Source organism: Geotrypetes seraphini, chromosome 3 (genome assembly GCF_902459505.1).
Source record: "Geotrypetes seraphini chromosome 3, aGeoSer1.1, whole genome shotgun sequence".
NCBI classification, from domain to species: Eukaryota; Metazoa; Chordata; class Amphibia; order Gymnophiona; family Dermophiidae; genus Geotrypetes; species Geotrypetes seraphini.
This window is the reverse complement of record NC_047086.1, coordinates 368532292-368551651: the sequence shown is the minus strand read 5'-3', so window position 1 is coordinate 368551651 and position 19360 is coordinate 368532292. Positions and strand designations below refer to the sequence as shown.

General features: G+C 41.5%; 1 protein-coding gene across 3 annotated transcripts in view; it reads right to left on the bottom strand.

Moving 5' to 3' along the window:
• THUMPD2 (THUMP domain containing 2) overlaps window positions 1-8068 on the bottom strand; it is a 67392-nt gene extending 59324 nt beyond the window's left edge. For all 3 annotated transcript variants that reach the window (XM_033939655.1, XM_033939653.1, XM_033939654.1), the window contains exons 1-3: window positions 7952-8068; window positions 6280-6424; window positions 4290-4422 (exon numbers count right to left, since the gene is read on the bottom strand). In XM_033939655.1, coding sequence (XP_033795546.1) covers window positions 4290-4422; window positions 6280-6378 — 232 coding nt within the window. In that variant the 5' untranslated portion in view covers window positions 6379-6424; window positions 7952-8068. The remainder of the gene's footprint in view (window positions 1-4289; window positions 4423-6279; window positions 6425-7951) is intronic.
• Window positions 8069-19360: the final 11292 nt, after the last annotated feature.

Genomic DNA, 19360 nt, shown 5'->3' with positions numbered 1-19360 from the left:
AAAAATTATTTTAGAATTTGCTGCTCACATGAGATAAAATTTGCACGCACCCAGCCAATCCTCAGAGGGAGCATTGGTCACAAGTTCCTGACAGAAACCCAAATAGTAGCAACATTCCATGCTACCGATCCCAGGGCAAGCAAAGGCTTCCCCATGTCTATCTCAGGAGTAGATAATGGCCTTTGCCTCCAGGAACTTGTCCAAACCTTTTTTAAACCCAGATATGCTAACCACTGTTACCACATCCTCTGGCAACAAATTCCAGAGTTTAACTATTCATTGAGTGAAAAATTACTTCCTCCTATTTGTTTTAAAAGTACGTATTTCCATGTAACTTCAATATGCTGCCTACTGCCTGCCTCAGCGCTTTCCCTCTGTGTGTTCTGCTGAGGTGGCAACAGGAAGCTGCATAAGAGGAGGGAGAGATGCCACAGAGGGAAAGCTGGCCCTGGAGATGGAGGGGACAATACTGAATAACAGGAGATAGGGAAGGCAGAGAGAGGGTAGAGGGGAGTGAAGGAAGAGTCCAGACAACAAAAATAGGGGAAAAAAAGTGTTTTATTTTGAATTTATTATAAGGAATACGTTAGCTTTGGGATATGTGCATTGCAGATGTCTATGTATTGTGTTCAGTACAAAAGGAAACCAATACACCAACATCCAAACTAGGTGTATGAAATGTAAACAATTCACAACAGCACCTTCCCAGTAGTCAATACAATACATCTGTCCAGAAAAAAGAAATTGACCATCAGGGCTATAATGCTAATTCAGCTACATACAAAAGCTTATGGCTTGTCCAGTATATGTTTCATTATTTGCCATTCAAGTATATAACAATAAAGTGAAATAAAACCTCTCTTAATGAAACAAAGGAAGCAGCATCCTGATCACATTTCGAGTCCTGGCACAGCTTCAGGGTGTTCGTTCTTTCAACATCACCAACACAATCACTACTTTGAAAGTAGTGACTGTGGGCTAGATTCACTAAAGGACAGTGAGTCAATCGCTGTTGGCCGATTCCTGGCCTATTTTAAAACAGCGGTTGATTCACTATCAAGTTTGCATGCAAACTCTGACTCAAAAGCGATTGAGTCGGGGCAGACCCTGACAGTAGTGACAGGAGAAGCAGCCTCCTGTCACTGCTGTCAGGGCTTCTTTAAATTTTTTTTTTTTAATCAGGCAGATATTTTGTGTGTATTACACATGCAAAATAACTGCTCGATTAAAAAAAAAAAGTCCCCCCGACATAGTGCTTCCTTCCTCGCGAACCCCCCCCCCCCAAAAAATAGCCCCGCCGAAGACAAAAAGGCAGGAGGGATGCCAACTCCTTCCTGCCATCGCAAATCTGGCGTGGCCGGGCACAGCCCACCTCCCTCCCTGTACCTTTAAAAAAGTTAGGAGCAGGAGGGGGCTTAGTCCTTCCTGCTCCAGGCCTCTTCCTCCTCTGATGAACTGTGGCCTAAGGCCACGCACCGGTGCATAATGTGATGCATGGGGAGGGGCCTAGGGCACCTCAGCCAATAAGGGACTTCCTTAGGGAGGAGTCTAAGGAAGTCCCTGATTGGCCATTGTTTTTGGCCAGAGACTTCCTTAGACTCCTCCTTAAGGAAGTCCCTAAATGGCTGAGGCACCCCAGGCCCCTTCCAAGGGAGGAGCCCGAGGCACCTAAGCCAATCAGGTGAATCATGTGATGCACAGGGAGGGGCCTAAGGCCGCAGTTCGTCCTCGTCGGAGGCCTGGAGCAGGAGGGACTGAGCACCCCTCCTGCTCCCAATGTTTTTAAAGGTATGGGGAGGGGGTGGGCCCGGCTGGTCTAACTAAAGGTACGGGGAGGGAGGTGGGCCGGGCCCGGCCAGGTTTGTGATGGCAGGAGGAAGTTGGCACCCATCCTGCCATATTCATTTGCGTGCGGGAAGGGGGTGGGTGGGCATCGGTGGCAGCGGGCAGTGGTGGGGAGGTCACTTCAGTGCAGGGGGGGGGCAGTTTTTTGGGTTCGGGGAGGGGGGCACTGTCGGGTTAAACTATGGGCTCGCAATGTGTTTTGCAGAATATATAAAAAAGCCCGTGGTTTTAAAGGGCAGGAGAGTCGGCAAGGATAGAAGCGACTGATCTTCAGCTTTCGCTTCTTTTCAGATTGGCAAGCCCAATCGGTGTTGGAGAAATTGTTTAGTGAATTGCTGCCTTCCAAAATTTGCATGCCATTTCCCTCATTTGCATTTGCGGATCATATCGAGTGCTGATCGGATCGGGAGGAAAGTTAGTGGGGAACAAATGGGTCGCAAACCGATCGGTACACAATCGGTTTGCTTAATGAATCTAGCCCTGTGTCAGGAATGGCAAAGAAAAATGCACCCTGAAGCAGAGCCAGCGCTCTAAACGTGACTGCATTGGAGCTTCATTTATTTCACAGAAATAAAGTAAAATGAAATAAAACCTATTGTTATACTTTTTTTTTTTTTTAGTTCAATGTTCTTTATTAAAGTTTTAAACTTACAAATAGTCATTGGCCAATTACAGGTACAAATGTACAGCATAAAGTAGTTGCAGTCAATGAATAACAAAGTAATAATAACAAAATTAAAAAAGAATCTTATAAACAAACAAACAAACAGGTGAGACGTGTGCAAGATAAGAAAAAAATAGCACAAGTGTCATCGTGTCTTAAGCCTCATTTGTGGATTGTCAATACATATAATACATCTGTGACATAGTTCAAGACTGTGTAATAATTATTTATACTTTGTGTGATGTGGTGTAATATGATGATCTAGCTCACTGGAAACTGCAAATAGGCGAGAGGATTCTAGGTTGGTGATCAACGGGGCCCACATTTTTTTCAAACCGTTTGGTTGAGTTTTTATGTTCAACTGCAACTCTTTCATGTGGTCTTCGTCATAAGGCATATTGGACAGACTTAAAGATCTCAATCTGTATACTTTGGAGGAAAGGCGGGAGAGGGGAGATATGATAGAGACGTTTAAATACTTACGTAATGTAAATGCACATGAGTCGAGTTTCTTTCATTTGAAAGGAAGCTCTGGAATGAGAGGGCATAGGTTGAAGTTAAGAGGTGATAGGCTCCAGAGTAATTTAAGGAAATACTTTTTTACAGAAAGGGTGGCAGATGTGTGGAACAATCTCCCAGAAGAGGTGGTGGAAACAGAGACTGTGCCTGAATTCAAAAGGGCCTGAGATAGGCATGTGGGATCTCTCAGAGAGAGAAATAGATAATGGTTACTGCGGATGGGCAGACTAGATGAGCCATTTGGCCTTTATCTGCCATCATGTTTCTATAGCGGGCATACAGAAAAACAGTGTTCCACCATTCATGGTAAGAAACATTGGAAAAATCTTTCCAATTTGCAAAGATTATAAGAATTAATATGAGTAACTGCACTAGCTGAGACATCTCCAAAGACAAGAACAAATAAGATGCATTAATGCTCGTGATGAGACATGAATAAGACAGTGGAGTTGAGATGCCAACTATAGAGAGTATGTGGTTCCATATCTGATACCAGTAATCTTTCAAGAAAGGGCACTCAAAGATCTTATGTTTTAATGTTCCTATTGACAACTTTAATTGTTTTTTTTAATGAATTTTTGACATTTTAAGAGGTGTCCAACAAGCTCAGTGCAGTAGGAAATAGGAGGATTGGTATAAGGCTGCAGAACATGTGCTTTTATATGGCAGAGACCAGCTATTTCGCCGGAATCATTATCCAAAACCATTGCTATGGCATCATGCCATGCGTTCTAAGTAGTTGCATTGTTTTATACCAGTTGGAAGCCTCTTTCTTGTGATAAGCAAACTTGCGACATAATAGCAGCAGTTCAGGTTCATCCCATGTCCCAACATTATACATTTTAATAACCAATGATCAAACATATCGGGCAAGCCATAAACTTTTGAATTTGGCTGAATTAACATTATAGCTTCTTATACTGAATTCTAATATTGTAAAAGAAAAAATTCTTAACAAAGATGTTTTATACTTGGCTTATTATTGAAATTGCATAAATAAAGCTTTATACTGCTTTAGAAGAGGATAATTTTTACAAAATATATTTTGACAAGACCTGCTTGTTACATTATACTTCTGCTAGCAGACATGTTACCATTGGGCAGCAGGACTGTAAAGTTTTAACAAAATTAGCATAAATACTCATATATCCTTTGCTTTTGCCATGGAAAAAATGATCCCATCATGAGTTAGGCCATTCCTGCTGTAGTCATGTTGGTGAAATGCAAAAGACAAATGTCAATACTTTATCAATATCAGTACCTTTATTCCTTGGAAGAGAAAGTGGAGGCAGTTTTTTCAGCAGTAAAAATAATCGTTCCGCAGACTTCAGAGACTGCAGTTTGTGTAAATCTGAATCAGTTGTAAAGAAAACTTTTCCAGAGGAATGCTCCACCTGACAAAAGGAGGAAAAAACACTATTAATGGCAGATCATCCTGAGGTGTACACATGCAAGCACTTCCCATCTAGTTTCACTGGAAATTCTGAAACCTAAGTTATTTTGGGAATAATTTTGAGGAATGTCAACCATCTGCAGACTCCTATAACCGAACACATTTGCAGAATATAAAATCAGTAAGCTGGAGAAGTGCATGCTTCTAGCATAACAAAAGTAAGGCACACTTCACATAGAGGGCAATCGCTGTGAAAACCTTTACATAGGTAAACCACTTAACCTGTGCCGACATGGATTTAGTCACTTGAGAGAAATATTACATTTCTTTGAAGGGATGAATAAATATATGGACAAAGGTGAGTCAGTCAAAATTGTGTATATGAATTTTAAAAGCATTTGACAAAATATCTCATGAAAAAATTCTGAGGAAATTAGAAAGTCATGGATTAAGAAATGGTTGAAAGACAAAAAACAGAGTAGAGTTAAATGGTCAATATTTTCAATGGAAAAAAAGTAAATAGGGTTCCCAAGGGGTCTGTGCTGGAACTGCTGCTTTTTAACATATTTATCAATGATCTAGAGATGGGAATAACCAGTGAGATAATTACATTTACTGATGACACAAAATTGTTCAGTCGCAAAAGGATTGTAAAACATTGCAAGAGGACCTTGTGAGACATCAATGGCAGATACTGTTTAATGTGAGCAAGTGCAAAGTGAGGCTTGGGAGAAAGAGCAACCCAAGCTATCGCTATATTGATGCAGGGTTCCACATTAGGAGTCATTGCCCAGAAAAAAAGGATCTAGGTGTCAGCTCAGTGTGTGGCAGCTAAGAAAGCAAACAGAATGTTAGGAATTATCCGGAAAAGAATGGAAAACAAAGATGAAAATATTATAATGCCTTTGTATCGCTCTATGGTGTGGCTGAACCTCAAATACTGTGTGCAATTCTGGTCACCTCATTTCAAAAAAGATATAATAGAATTAAGAGAAGGGTAACAAAAATGATAAAGGAGATGGGATGACTTCCCTTTGAGGAAAGGCTAAAGCAGCTAGTGCCATTCAGTTTGGAAAAGAGAAAGCTCAGGGGAGATATGACAGAGGTCTTTAAAATACTGACCCCCTCTTTTACAAAGGTGCACTAAGCTTTTTAGTGTATGCTAAACACAAGCAATACACTAATGTGTGCATGTTATCTTATGGACGCATTAGCGGTTAGCGAGCGCTAAATCCGTGATAAAACGCTTAGTGCGCCTTTGTTAAAGAAGGCCTGATAGATGTGAATCACTTGTTTACCATTTCCAAAACTACTAGGATATAGGGGCATGCAAAAATGCTACTAGTACAACAAAAAGGAGAAAATATTTCTTCATTCAACATGTAATTAAACTCTGGTATTCGTTGCCAGAGAATATGGTAAAAAAAAACCAACCAAAAAACACAGTTAGCTTAGCAGGGTTTAAAAAGGTTTGGATAATTTCCTAAAAGAAAAGTCCATAAACCATTATGAAGATGGATTTGGGAAAATCCACTGCTTATTTCTAGGATAAGCAGCATAAAATCTGTTAAACTCTTTTGGGATCTTGTCAGGTACTGTGACCTAGATAGGTTACAGTTGGAAACAGGATACTGGGCTTGATGTATCTTTGGTCTGTCCCAGTATGGCAATGCTTAAGTTCTTGTGCTGGTTGGCTCAAGTAAAACTAGATAGTTTCACAGCTGAATAGACAGCTGACAGATATCACTTGGAACCAATAACATAGGCAGCTATTCAAGTGACAGAACAGCAAAGGTCCCGACTTAAAGAATCAAAAGGTAGCTAATAGACTTTCTCAGATTTCTAAAAAGATCCTCACCTCCTTTGCAGAAAGTTTGTTTTTTACTTCCTGAGCAACAAAATGCTCCATGCCTTTGCCAGCAGTGCAAAAATAGCGAGTAGGGGCAGCTGGAACCATCCTTACCTCCAGAAATGTTAGCTTTAGGAGTGCCAGAAAATTATATCTAAAAAAAAAAAAATTCTCTCAATTAGATTTCATCCCAAATTTGCAAAGTACTGTGTAAAATTAAAAATCTTGCAAAAACAACAGATATTAGAACAAAACAGTCAAAAGGTACACAAAACCCTCAGGGGAGTAAAATATTAAAACAGTTCTACAGAAACGGACACCTAGAAACCTACATATAATAATGTCCATAGTATGGGAAATAGAAAACTCAGATGCAGAAGTAGTAATAAATGAAGTTAAATTGGATTTAATGGTAATCACAGAGATATGGTACACAGACAACCATGGATGAAATATAATTACATGAGGCTATAATACTTTTGTTGGAATTCTGTACAATCTGCAATGTCCGTCAACCAGCTATATCAGATTCCCACATTTCTGACCAGCTATATCAGATTCCCACATTTCTGACTTTCTTTTTTTCTAGAGCTATCAGAAGCGGCACTCAAGTGAATCAAAATATTTTTCACCGAGCCTCTATTTCTGCTACCAGCTTCCTCATCGGCTCCAAACTATTTTCATACTGCAAAGAATCTCTTATAACGTTGAAATAAATTAAATTGCATTGCTCACTTATCTCAAAAAGCTGTCCGCTATTCAATTGCCGACATGAATGTTTCACAAAAGTCTGTGTCATGGCACAATTTTCTAAAAAGGTTAAAAAAAATCATTATTACCAGACAGTATTTGTGCCGCTTCTGATAGCTCTAGAAAGAAAGAAATTTGTTTTGCTGGTGAGAAATGTGGTAATCTGATATAACTGGTTGATAGACATTGCATTTTAGTTTATAGTCAGCAGTTTTGAATTTTTGTGACCTGTTTACATACTGAAGAATTTGTGCAGAAATACCCAGCTGCACATAATTTTGTACCAGCAGCAGCTCTATTAGCTTGGCTTTCTTCCCTGCAGCAATCAAAAGGAGGAGAAACACAGCAACACAATTTCCTCTCCTCTGGCACCTTTGGTCCTATTTCTTTGACCTGCATGACCATATAGGGGCCTACACAATTTGAAGAACAGTTAGACCTAGGAAGATGCAGCTTGATATTCAGCTCTGCACCATTTCCTCTTGCCGCACTATCAAAAGATTGCTGGACAAAGGCAGATGTGGTGTGTACCATGGGAGGGACGGAAGGGGATGAAAAAAAGATGTTATGGGAATGTGTGTCTGTGGGAGGAGACATTTAAGACACATAAAACTGAGCTATCACTGGGGGTTAGGTAGGGAGGGGGGGAAGAGCCATGAATACCAACATGTGCAGAGAGAGAACTGTGGAAAGTAGGGAGCTACCTGCTGCCCACAAGACCATGAGAAGTATACATAGAAAATGCCATTAACCAGAGTTTGGGAAATTTTAAATATTGCATTTCAGAAAAATTATCAGAATAAATACTCTAGCAGTTTGTTTCCATCATTTTTATTTGCAGTGATTATTAAGGGTTCAGATTTAACACGACAATACTGTGATTAAAATGTTTATGTGCACCAACATTTTAAATCTGAATTAACTCATTTACCTTGCCTTCTGAGTTTCAAACTTCAGTCTGTTTTCAGCTCTTTGTGAAACCCAAACCTCATTCTGGTGCTCCAATAATTTCTCTCTAAGTATATTTCAAGCCTCATTCTGGTGTTCCAATAGTTTCTCCTAAGTATATTTCATGCCTCCTTCTGGTGCTCCAATAGTTTCTCCTAAGTATATTTCACGCCTCATTCTAGTGCTGCAATAGTTTATTGCAAAGTATATTTCAAGCCTCATTCTGGTGATCAAATACTGTAGTCTATTTTGTGTTCCAAGCCTCATTCTTGTACTCCAATAGTTTCTCTTAAGTAGAATTCATTCAATCCTCACCGTGGCGTTGTCATTCACTTTATTCTGCAGCGGGATTTTAAAACACTTTTTTCATGAACTGGCTCTTCATAACAGGATGACTTTTTTTTGTTGTTGTTGTTGCTAGCTGTTTTGTCTGAACCTTGTACGTCTAGTATCTGTTCTCTTGTCCCCTTCCCCTATATCCATTCTTCCTGCCTTTTTTTCTTCTACCTTTTCTTAAGAATTTCAGTCACTAACAAAAATCACCCGCACCCCCCCCCTAAAAAAAAGCCTCTCAAAATACCATACTATGTTGAAAATCCAGAACACAGTAACTCAGAATTTTGTTAAAATGAAGCTCTTGCCAGATGTCCTTTAGTTATTTGTGTGCTGTATTTCTTAATGTGAAAGCCATTTTAACATTTGGATGCATTTTAATACCTGTAGCAAAAGTCTAAACCACATTCTGGCAGATATTCAGCAGACACTGTTTTTGTCCAATACTGGCCCTAAAACCAGAAATTCAGTGCTGGACCCTTTGCAGTATTCACTATGTCAATACGACTTAACCAGCCATAAGCTAGTGCATAAAGATAGTATAACTATTTATGCAGTCCTAGGTATGCACTAAACATGGCTGATTAGCTCTGAATAGTGGGAACTTGTTGGACTCCACCCCTGAAATAAGTGTTGCCAGCTTCCACTTCAGTATTAACTGATCATTCTAGTTCAATAGGAACATCAGTCTTGAACCACAGGGTGTGTGTAGAGAGCCTCTTGCATTTTTCCATTCCGCCTACCCTGGGCTGTCCTGTACTCCTCAGTTTCTTTATTTTTCAGGTCGAGAGGCTTTTTTGGTGCTGCAGGGGCTCCTGGTCTCAGGACATTTCAGGCTGCGGCACAGATAGACTTTTAGGTCAGAAGTCTGTTGTCAAGGGGCAGACTGTTTGGCAGTGCACCCACTTGGCCAGCCTGCACTTATAGTTCAGGAACTTGGAGACCGGTCCCTTGGAAACATGATTCACTCCAGGTTCTGTCTGCAGTGGGCTTAAGTGCAGGCTGAACAGTTCCGTGACGGTTCTCCAGGATCAGGGCTGACTGCATTTCCTCCCCCGGCACATGCGTGAGTTCAATGAGGGGTTGAGGTCTTAATCCTGCTGGAGGGACTGAAAAGTAGTTGGAAGAAGCAAGCAATCTGGTTTCCAGGCTTGCCTAAGGCAGAGGTTCTCCCCTTCAGCTTGCTGCAGTGTCAGCCTATGCAGCTCCCAGCACAAAGCATGGCACAGTAAGCATAGGGCTGACAGCCCATAAATGAAAATTGGGGGTGGGAGTATGTCTCCAAAAGTGTTTTTTTGGGTGGTTCTGGGGTAAGAGCCAGGGTCCACCACCCCTAAAATCCTAAAATCACTGGGTTTTCACCCCAGTATAGCTCTCATGCCAAAGCTGTATCCCGTGGACTCCAAATTCCAACAGCGTTTCTTTCACCTAAGGTGGATTCCCTGGTGGTGCAAGTTACCAAACATGCCTCCTTCCCCAGTGAAGGGGAAGTCATGTTAAAGGACACACAGGATCGCAGGCTGGAATTTATCCTTAGGAAACAATTTGAAGCTACAGTGCTGGGATAAAGGCAGCGGCATCCTTCACTGCAAGGGCATGCCACTTGAAGTTACGGTAGACCCCAGCAGGGGAGAATGATGCCAACACTCAATTCCTGTTGGAGGGAGCGGATTATGTGGCAGACGTACTGTATGATCTGTTCAGAGTACTAGGCAAGGTTTCTGCATACACTATTTCCGCTCGTAGAATGCTGTGGATTAGACAGTGGGCAGGAGATTCTGCCTCTAAAGCAAATCTGAGCAAATTGCTTTTCACAAGTCAATTACTCTTTGGTAAAAGACTGGACAATTTAATGGCTAATGTACAGAATCACAAGCCCAAGTCTATACCAGACAGCAGACCAAAGGCAGCTAAGGAGTCTGCTTGGGGTAATTTTCGTGGCTCTAGGCACTTTCATCAGTACTGAGTGGAATCTTCTGAAAATGGTACATAGACGAAACCGTGTGAGACAAAGCTGCGTGGACAATGGAGTGCCGACAATCGCACAGGATGTCTGTGCACTGGATTTAAACAGAATTTTAAAACGCTCTGAGGGGGGCGTGGGGGATCCTCCCCACTTTACTTAGAACTGTTGGCGCTCCCGTTGTATGTCTCACATATTTAGTGAAAAACAATTCGCAAAGCATCAGGAGGAAGCTTTGCGAATTGTTTTTCGCTAAATATGTGAGACATATTGTATCTTTTTAGTCAATCACGCCCGTCATTAGAAATCTTTTGTAAATCATCGTTGGTTCCCTGAAGCAGGAATGAAACGTGGCACATCAGTACCTGCAAGCTATAAGATAAGTTTGCTGTTCATATTTAAATTATAGGCGTACACAAATAAACAAGTTTAGCCCAAGTGAGCGGTGAGGCAGTAGTGACAGGGTTCTCCTCAGTTATTGCCTCCATGATTCTGAGCATAAAATTTACCAACAGTTCACGTATCGTTGATACAGTACATTATAAATACTATTAAGAGTGATTTTCTTTCTGCACCTAAGTTAAGTGGTTATGGCATATATCTCAATAACATGTTTTCATACTTTACAATTTAATAGGTGCCTGCTTTTAAAAGAATTAAGTTTTCGATCTAGGTGCCTAACTTTCAATTAAAGCTGATTGTGAGGTGTCGAATGCCAATATCAGCACCGATTAAGCCTATCAATCAGTTAAGTTAGGTGGCCTTTATGGAATCAGGGCCTATGAGTTAATATTGCCAGTTCCAGAAATCCTGGTTTGCAACTTTGTACCCATTATTACCATTAGATGGAGCTCCAAGACCCTTTAATATTGTCATAGGCTTAGGAGCAAAATCCCAATACATGACAAGAGGTTTTGGGGTTTTTTCTTGCTATCCCAATGATAGGCTCATTAAAAACTCTGAATGATTTTATTAAGCCAAACTATGGCATCACAGATTTGTTTACCTGGGCTGGAGTATTTTTCTGTGTTATATTTTGTTGGATTCAGAAATTTTTTGTTTATATAGGTGAAGACAGAAAAATATAGAAAGCTCTTTACCTCACTGGCCTGCGGTAAGAAGCTCTTCCGCGGTTTAGTGAAAGGAACCCTAAAAGCAGTGGTCAAAGTTTCCAGCGTTTCTGATGTCAACACAGTTGATAGTAAGGAGCGTACATAATGTTTTAGCTGCCAATAGGTGAACATATCTTTTGGTGTTAATCCATACTCTGTGCTCAAAACCTGCAGTAGTTTCAATGTACCATTGTCCTCCAGAACATGATGTTCACGATGTCCTTTCACTTCCATTGACAAAATGATTGTGTTGTAGAACCTGGCATATTTGCCATACTATGTCTACCATGCTACGATTTTTCATGCCATGTCTGCCACACAATGTTTGCCATTTCATGAAGAAAGACCTGGCAAAGCTTGAAGAATGGTCTGAAATTTGGCAGCTAAAATTTAATGTCAAGAAATGCAAGGTCAGGCATTTGGGCTGCAAAAATCTGATAGAATGGTACAGTTTAGGGGGTGAAGAACTTAAGTGCATGACGGAAGAGCAGTACTTGGGTGTGATTGTATGTGATGATTTTAAGGTGACCAAACAGGTTGAAAAGGTGACGGCGAAAACTAGAAGGATGCTAGGGTGCATAGGGAGAGGTATGGGCAGTAGGAAAAAGGAGATATTGATGCCCCTGTAAAAGACTGGTGAGACCTCATTTAGAAAATTGTGTACAATTCTGGAGGCCACACCTTCAAAAATATATAAAAAGGATGGAGTCAGTCCAGAGGAAGGCTACTAAAATGGTGCATGGTCTTCGTCATAAGGCATATGGGGACAGACTTAAAGATCTCAATCTGTATACTTTGGAGGAAAGGCGGTAGAGGTGTTTAAATACCTATATAAATATGCATGAGTCGAGTCTTTTTCTTTTGAAAGGAAGTTCTAGAATGAGAGGCCATAGGATGAAGTTAAGAGGTGATAGGCTCCGGAGTAATCTAAGGAAATACTTTTTTACAGAAAGGGTGATAGATGCATGGAACAGTCTCCTGGAAGAGCTGGTGGAGACAGAGACTGTGATTTCAAGAAAGCCTGGAATAGGTACATGAGAACTCTTAGAGAGAGGAAGAGATAATGGTTACTGAGGATGGGCAGACTGGATGGGTCATTTGGCTTTTATCTGCTATCATATTTCAACTTCTACCATGCTAGATTTTATCATGCTACGCTTGACTTACTATTCTTGCCATGTTGTGTCATTACTAGGTTTGCACTGAACATAAGAACATAAAAATTGCCACTGCTGGGTCAGACCAGTGGTCCATCCTGCCCAGTAGTCCGCTCACGCAGTGGCCCTCAGGTCAAAGACCAGCACTCTAAATGAGTCCAGCTTCACCTGCGTATATTCCAGTTGTGCAAGAACTTGTCCAACTTTGTTTTGAAACCCTGAAGTGTGTTTTCCCCTATAACAGATTCCGGAGGAGTGTTCCAGTTTTCCACCACTCTCTGGGTGAAGAAGAATTTCCTTATGTTTGTACGGAATCTATCCCCTTTCAACTTTAGAGAGTGCCCTCTCATTCTCGCTACCTTGGAAAGGGTGAACAGTCTGTCTTTATCTACTAAGTCTATTCCCTTCAGTATTTTGAAAGTTTTGTCACAATATGTGGTACTCAAGGAACTAAAAGACGTAATAGCGGAGCCACTTCGACAGATATGCAACCTATCCTTGCAACCTATCCTTAAAAACCGGAGAGTTCCCGGAGGATTGGAAAATAGCAAATGTCACGCCCATCTTCAAGAAGGGCGCAAGGGGGGACCCGGGAAACTACAGGCCGGTGAGCCTGACCTCAGTCCCGGGAAAGATGATGGAGGCACTGATTAAAGACAGCATCTGTGAGCACATCGAAAAAAATGGGCAGCTAAAACCGAGTCAACATGGCTTCTGTAAGGGTAGGTCATGCCTCACAAACTTATTGTACTTCTTTGAGGGAGTGAACAGCCAGGTGGATAAAGGGGAATCTATAGACATCATTTACCTTGACTTCCAAAAAGCCTTCAACAAGGTGCCACACGAGAGACTGCTTAAAAAGATATGGAACCACGGGGTACAAGGGGAGGTCCACCGATGGATCAAAAACTGACTGGCAAACAGGAAGCAGAGGGTTGGCGTAAAGGGCCACTACTCAGACTGGAAAGGGGTCACGAGCGGCCTGATGGGCCGCCGCGGGAGCGGACCGCTGAGCAGGATGGACCTATGGTCTGCCTCAGCGGAGGCAACTTCTTATGTTCTTATGTTCACCATGCTCTGTCTTACCATACCATGTTTTGTCATATTATGTTCTACCATGCTTTGTTAACTATGTTTTGCCATCTTTGTCAGACAATGTTCTGCCATGCTATATTTTACGATACTATCACTCCCCCCCCTTTACAAATCCGTAGTGTGGTTTTTAGTGCCGGCCGTGGCGGTAACAGCTCCAATGCTTATAGAATTCCTATCAGCGTCAGAGCTATTACCACCACAACCGGCGCTAAAAACTGTACTACAATTTTGTAAAAAGGGGCGGGTGGTGATGGTGGTGGTTTGTTTGCCATCACTTTGTATAAATATGCTTTATTGTGTATGTAAACTTGTAACCCGTTCTGAGCTCTTCTGGGAGAATTGACTTAGTAGAGAAAGAGACATTGTTCACTCTCTCCAAGGTGAAGAGAACGAGAGGGCACTCTCTAAAGTTAAAAGGGGATCGATTCCGTACAAACATAAGGAAGTTCTTCTTCACCCAGAGAGTGGTAGAAATCTGGAATGCTCTTCCGGAGGCTGTTATAGGGGAAAGCACTAGTGCTGCCTAATTCAGGAAAAAAAATTTCGATTCGATTCAGCCCATTGAATTGATTTTTTGATTCGATTCGATTTTCCTGCTCAAATGGGTGTTTTTTTCAAACATCCTGGTGGGTTTATTTAATACTCAATCGGTAACAATGGAACAAGTCTATTAAATCCAAAGATCAACTATATCAAAGACTTGTATAACTCAAGAAGATGTATCCATACTGAACTCTCAGATACCTGCTTTGGTGAATCATCAAAGATTTATAAAACCAAAATAGCAGGAGAAGGTATCAATCATTGAGAATAGTAGGAAATTATAAAGTGCTCCAAATAAACTTTAAATAACTATTCAATAAATAGTGTATAGAACTCAAACAACACACTTATCTTTGTTTTCAAATGTTGATAATGAATTCACTGTAGTGATAAAATAAATCCTACGGGGACCCGTTTCACCAAGTATGGCTTCTTCAGGGGTCAAAATTCTACAATGAAAAAATACAATAAAGAACACAATAAACTTTAAAACTCTAGAAAATACTAAAAACATCTTCATAAAACTTAAAATGAAGGACTCGCTGTGCAAATTACTAAAAAACCATGGTGCATGTTACTTACCCTGTGGTTTAGCTCGGTTAACGAGACAAAATGGCGCTAGTACCCGGCGAACGCCTACGCATGCGCTTTTAAAGAGTAATCCTCAAGCTGATGACATAATTTGAGCGCATGCACCACCATTAAGTCAAAATAATATAGTTAAAGTAACGATATTACAAAGAAAAAAGATTTAGAAAAAAGCAGTCCAGTCTACAGCATTATTCAATCCATTGGGTTTCAAGGTATGAAGTTTATAAATCCAACGTATCTCTCTCTGCAGTAGACGTCTTTTTCTGTCACCCCCTTGGATGTTAGATTTCTCTCTGTCAATACAGAGACATCTTAAATCTTCAAATTTATGATGTAAATGGATACAATGTTCTACCAGAGGTGCATTAATTCTATTGTTTTTAAGATTGGATTTATGTTCAGTCATTCGCGTTTTGAAGGTTCTAGTGGTCATACCCACATACAGTTTTTTGCAAGGGCAAATGACAATGTAAATGACATGGTCTGATGAACACGTTAAAAACTGTCCTATATGATAAATCTTGCCATCTTGGGGATTGATAAACTGTTTTTGTGATATGGTCACTGCACATATACTACATTTTCCACACTTATGGAATCCTGTAGGTAACAATCTATCATTCTTCGTTCCTTCATTTATGTTTCTTGCAGAGGACAATAATTATTTTAAATTTCATTCTCTAGAGCACAGTTCTTCAACCGCCGATCCGCAGAAAATTTCTGCCGGTCCGCACAGGGCCGGCAAGATCTAGTCGGCAGTTAAATTTCCTGCCGACTGCGGTTCCTCCCGACTAATGTTCCTCCCAGCCTCAGGCGATCAAGACAGGCTGCCAACATCGGGGCTTTTCCTCTCTGAGTCTCGCCTGTTAGGAAACAGGAAGTTGAAACAAAATAGGCGGGACTCAGAGAGTGAAGGTCCCGATGTCGGCAGCCTGTCTTGATCGCCGCCCCTGCCGAGTTGCTGAATAGGGCCGCGGGGAAGTCGCGAGTAGAATGGAGAGAGCTGCAGATACAGGTGCAGGTGGAGGGAGATGTCAGCGTGTGCGAGCAAGATCCTGGGGAGCCTTCACTGTGGCTGTCTCCCCTCCCACCAGCTCTCCTACTTGCCAGGGCAGTGATTTACCGGCAACTTCCTGCAGGAAAGTACTGAGAGCTGCTGGAAGGGGAGGAAGCCACTGTAGGAGGCAGGGAAGCTGCTGGATAAAGGGAGAGCTGTTACTGGACTTGGAGAGAGTTAGAAGGAGAGATGCTGCTGGGAGGGGAGGAGGGAAAGGGATGGGAAGAGAGTTAATGTTGGATAGAGGGAGGAGGGAAGGGAGAAGGAGAGATGCTGCTGGAAGGGGAGGAGGGAAAGGGATGGGAAGAGAGTTAATGTTGGATAGAGAGAGGAGGGAAGGGAGAAGAAGGAGAGATGCTGCTGGGAGGGGAGGAGGGAAAGGGATGGGAAGAGAGTTAATGTTGGATAGAGGGAGGAGGGAAGGGAGAAGGGAAAAAAAGGAAGGAGGGAAGGGAGAAAGAAAAAAGGAAGGAAACAGCTGGCAGGGAGATTACAGGAGGGGAAGGGGTCAGGGTGGAATGGAGAGATCAGATGAGGGAAAGGGGAGAGAGAGGAATGAGAAAGTAGAGAGATTGATGCTGGAAAGGGGGTCGGCAGAGAAATAAGAGAGGGATAAAGATGCTAGATCTGGTGTAGGAGAGATAAAAATGAAGAAGGCAGTGAAGCTGGAATGAATGATGTAAAAAGGAGAGAGGAGAAACAGGCTGGATGGACAGGGAAGAGGGGCATAGAAAGAAGTCAGATACATATGGAAGGGGGAGAGGGCAGACATTGGATGGAATGGGCAGATGCTGGAAGGAAAAGAGTGAAAAGAAGATGAAAGCAGAAACCAGAGACAACAAAAGGTAGAAAAAAATAATTTTATTTCTATTTTGTCATTAGAATATATCAGATTTGAGTGTTTGTAGACTGGGAGTCACGGGGTTTAGTTTGTGTGGGACAGTTGTGGGACCCGGTCCAGGGCGGTGTTAGACCCTTTACAGAACTCAGGGGTAAGTTTGGGTTTGGGATAAGGGATTTGTTCCCCTACCTACAGGTTTTCCATTATATTAGGACCTCGGGTCTTCTGGGAGACTTGAGGGGTGGTAAGATGCCCTTTGAGCTGCTATTGGGTCCAGTGCTTTGGAAGGGAGCTCTCTCTGCGGTATATAGGTGCCTTAATTGTCGGGGGGCTCCCCTTCCCTACATGAGGGCCTGGGAAGATGATTGTGGTTCGGCTATTTCCTGGGACACTTGAAGTGACATATGGTCGGAGATCTCCTCGGCGGGTATTGCTGCTTTGCTGATCGAGAATGGTTACAAGGTCCTCTTTCGGTGGTACTATACCCCTCAGGTTGTGGCTCGTTGGCGGGGAGGTGCGAGTGTTCTATGTTGGAGGGGCTGTGGGGAAGTGGGTACCTACTTTCATATGTGGTGGCAGTGTGGGCAGGTGTGTGGATTCTGGACTGAGGTCTTTGTTCGGGTGTCCCGGATCCTAGATGTCCAGATACCGGCCGATTGGCGACACGCCTTGTTGTTTTGACATCAATTGGATCTGGCTGGGGGTGACTCTTTGTTTTGTAAGTTGGCATTCACTGCTGCTCGATTGGCCATTGCCTCTTTGTGGAATCAGGCGCTCCCTCCCACGTGGGCCCTGGTGGAGCAACGTTTGCTTAATTGGCAGAACCTTTATCACTTAACGGCCTTGCGGCATGGTAAACTACATGGCTATGCTCATGTGTGGCGCAATTTTCGGGCTTCTGTGGGGGTTTGTGGTAGGGGTGGTCAGGGGCTTTGAGTTGGCCTTGGAGTTGGAATGGATGGGCGATGCTTGGGGGGATCCCATAACCATATTCCTTTCCAATTTTTGGTATCTGTTTGGAATTGACTATCTCTCAACCATATTGAGAGCTGTAGGTATTGTGTTTTGTCCCTGGGGGGTGGGAGGGGGGGTATTGGCTGTGTTTTGGTGGGCATTCTAGATTGTTCTTATTAGTTTGTAGGACTTGCACATGTCTATGTTGTTGATTTTAATTATGTGTGCTATTTTAGAGTGTGGTACTCAGCTCCATGTATTTTTGTTCTTGCATTTCATGTGCAATTGTTATGTACTGTTTGGAGTGTTTTTCAATAAAAGCTTTTCAATTAAAAAAAAAAGAATATATCAGATTTGAAATATATATCCTGCTAGAGACATAACTAGGGACTGCAGTATTCTATTAGCATGATATTTCTATGTAGCATTCTATAATAACTTGGCTTGTTCAGTTTTCTTGATAGTAGAGGGGATATTTGTGAAGGGGAGGGGAGACAGGGGTTTTGTTGGTCCGTGCTCTGTATATTTGTATTTATAAAATCACAATTGTTCAGAATATTGTTTCTTTTTATACTTTAATAAAATACGTTCAATATAAAATCATAATTGTGGCTTGTACAGATGGGATCAGATGGTTTGCGGGGACTGAGCTCGCGGAGATGGGGCGTAAACGGGGTTTTTAAATTTTAGCCCTAGTAGTTTGCCAGTCCACAAAATAATTCTTTTATTTCTGCCGGTCCACGGGTATAAAAAGGTTGAAGAACACTGCTCTAGAGAACCCAATTCTTAAATCTGTATTTTCAAAAATCTTGTTGGTTTTAATTATCTTCCAATTATTCTTAAAAATGTTAGCAATGTCACTCCCTTGGCTAGAATATTTCAAAACGCAGGTCATTATTTGCTCAGTTAAATCATGATCCTTTCCTTTTGGCTCAATGTTATCTTGCATGAGCCATTCCCTATGGTAGTGTTTAGCTCTTTTCTGTGATTGTTTTAGAATTGCTTTAGGATAGCCTCTATCCTCTAATTTCCGCAAAAATTGTTTAGAGTGCTTGACATAATCCTTATTGTTGGTACAATTCCTTTTTAGACGTAGAAGTTGCGAAAAAGGTAAATTCTTCTTCAAACTTATGGGATGACAACTGTGATAGTCAAGAAAGGTGTTCTTGTCAGTGGGTTTAAAATACACATTAAACTTAAAACTGTTCTCTGTATGTGTTATTTTAAGATCTAAATACTCTATTTGGCTAGAGGAATACTGCATAGTAAATTTAATATTATCGTCACAATTGTTAAGCCACTGTAGGAAGATTTTTAAATCTTTTTCCGAACCCTACCACAACATTAAAACATCATCTATATATCTGTACCACTTGCTCATGTAAATATCAAAAGGAAAATTTTTTATCCAGATGTTTTCAAATTCCGCTATGTACAAATTAGCAACAGACGGAGCGAATACAGCACCCATTGCAACTCCTGACTTTTGTTTATAAAATTTTTGATCATAAAGAAAGAAGTTTTCTCTCATTGCTATTCGCGCAAGACTTAGTATGAAATCAGTAGGTATAAAATGAGGTCTATCCCCTTTCTCCAAAATCGTTTTGATGGTATTCAGAGCTTCATTTTGAGGGATAGAGGTATATAGCGAAATGACATCTAAGATAACCAAGATAAATGGAAAAAAATCTTCAGAAATAATGTCAAGTTTCCTCATAATGTCTCTCGTATCTTTGATATAAGAAG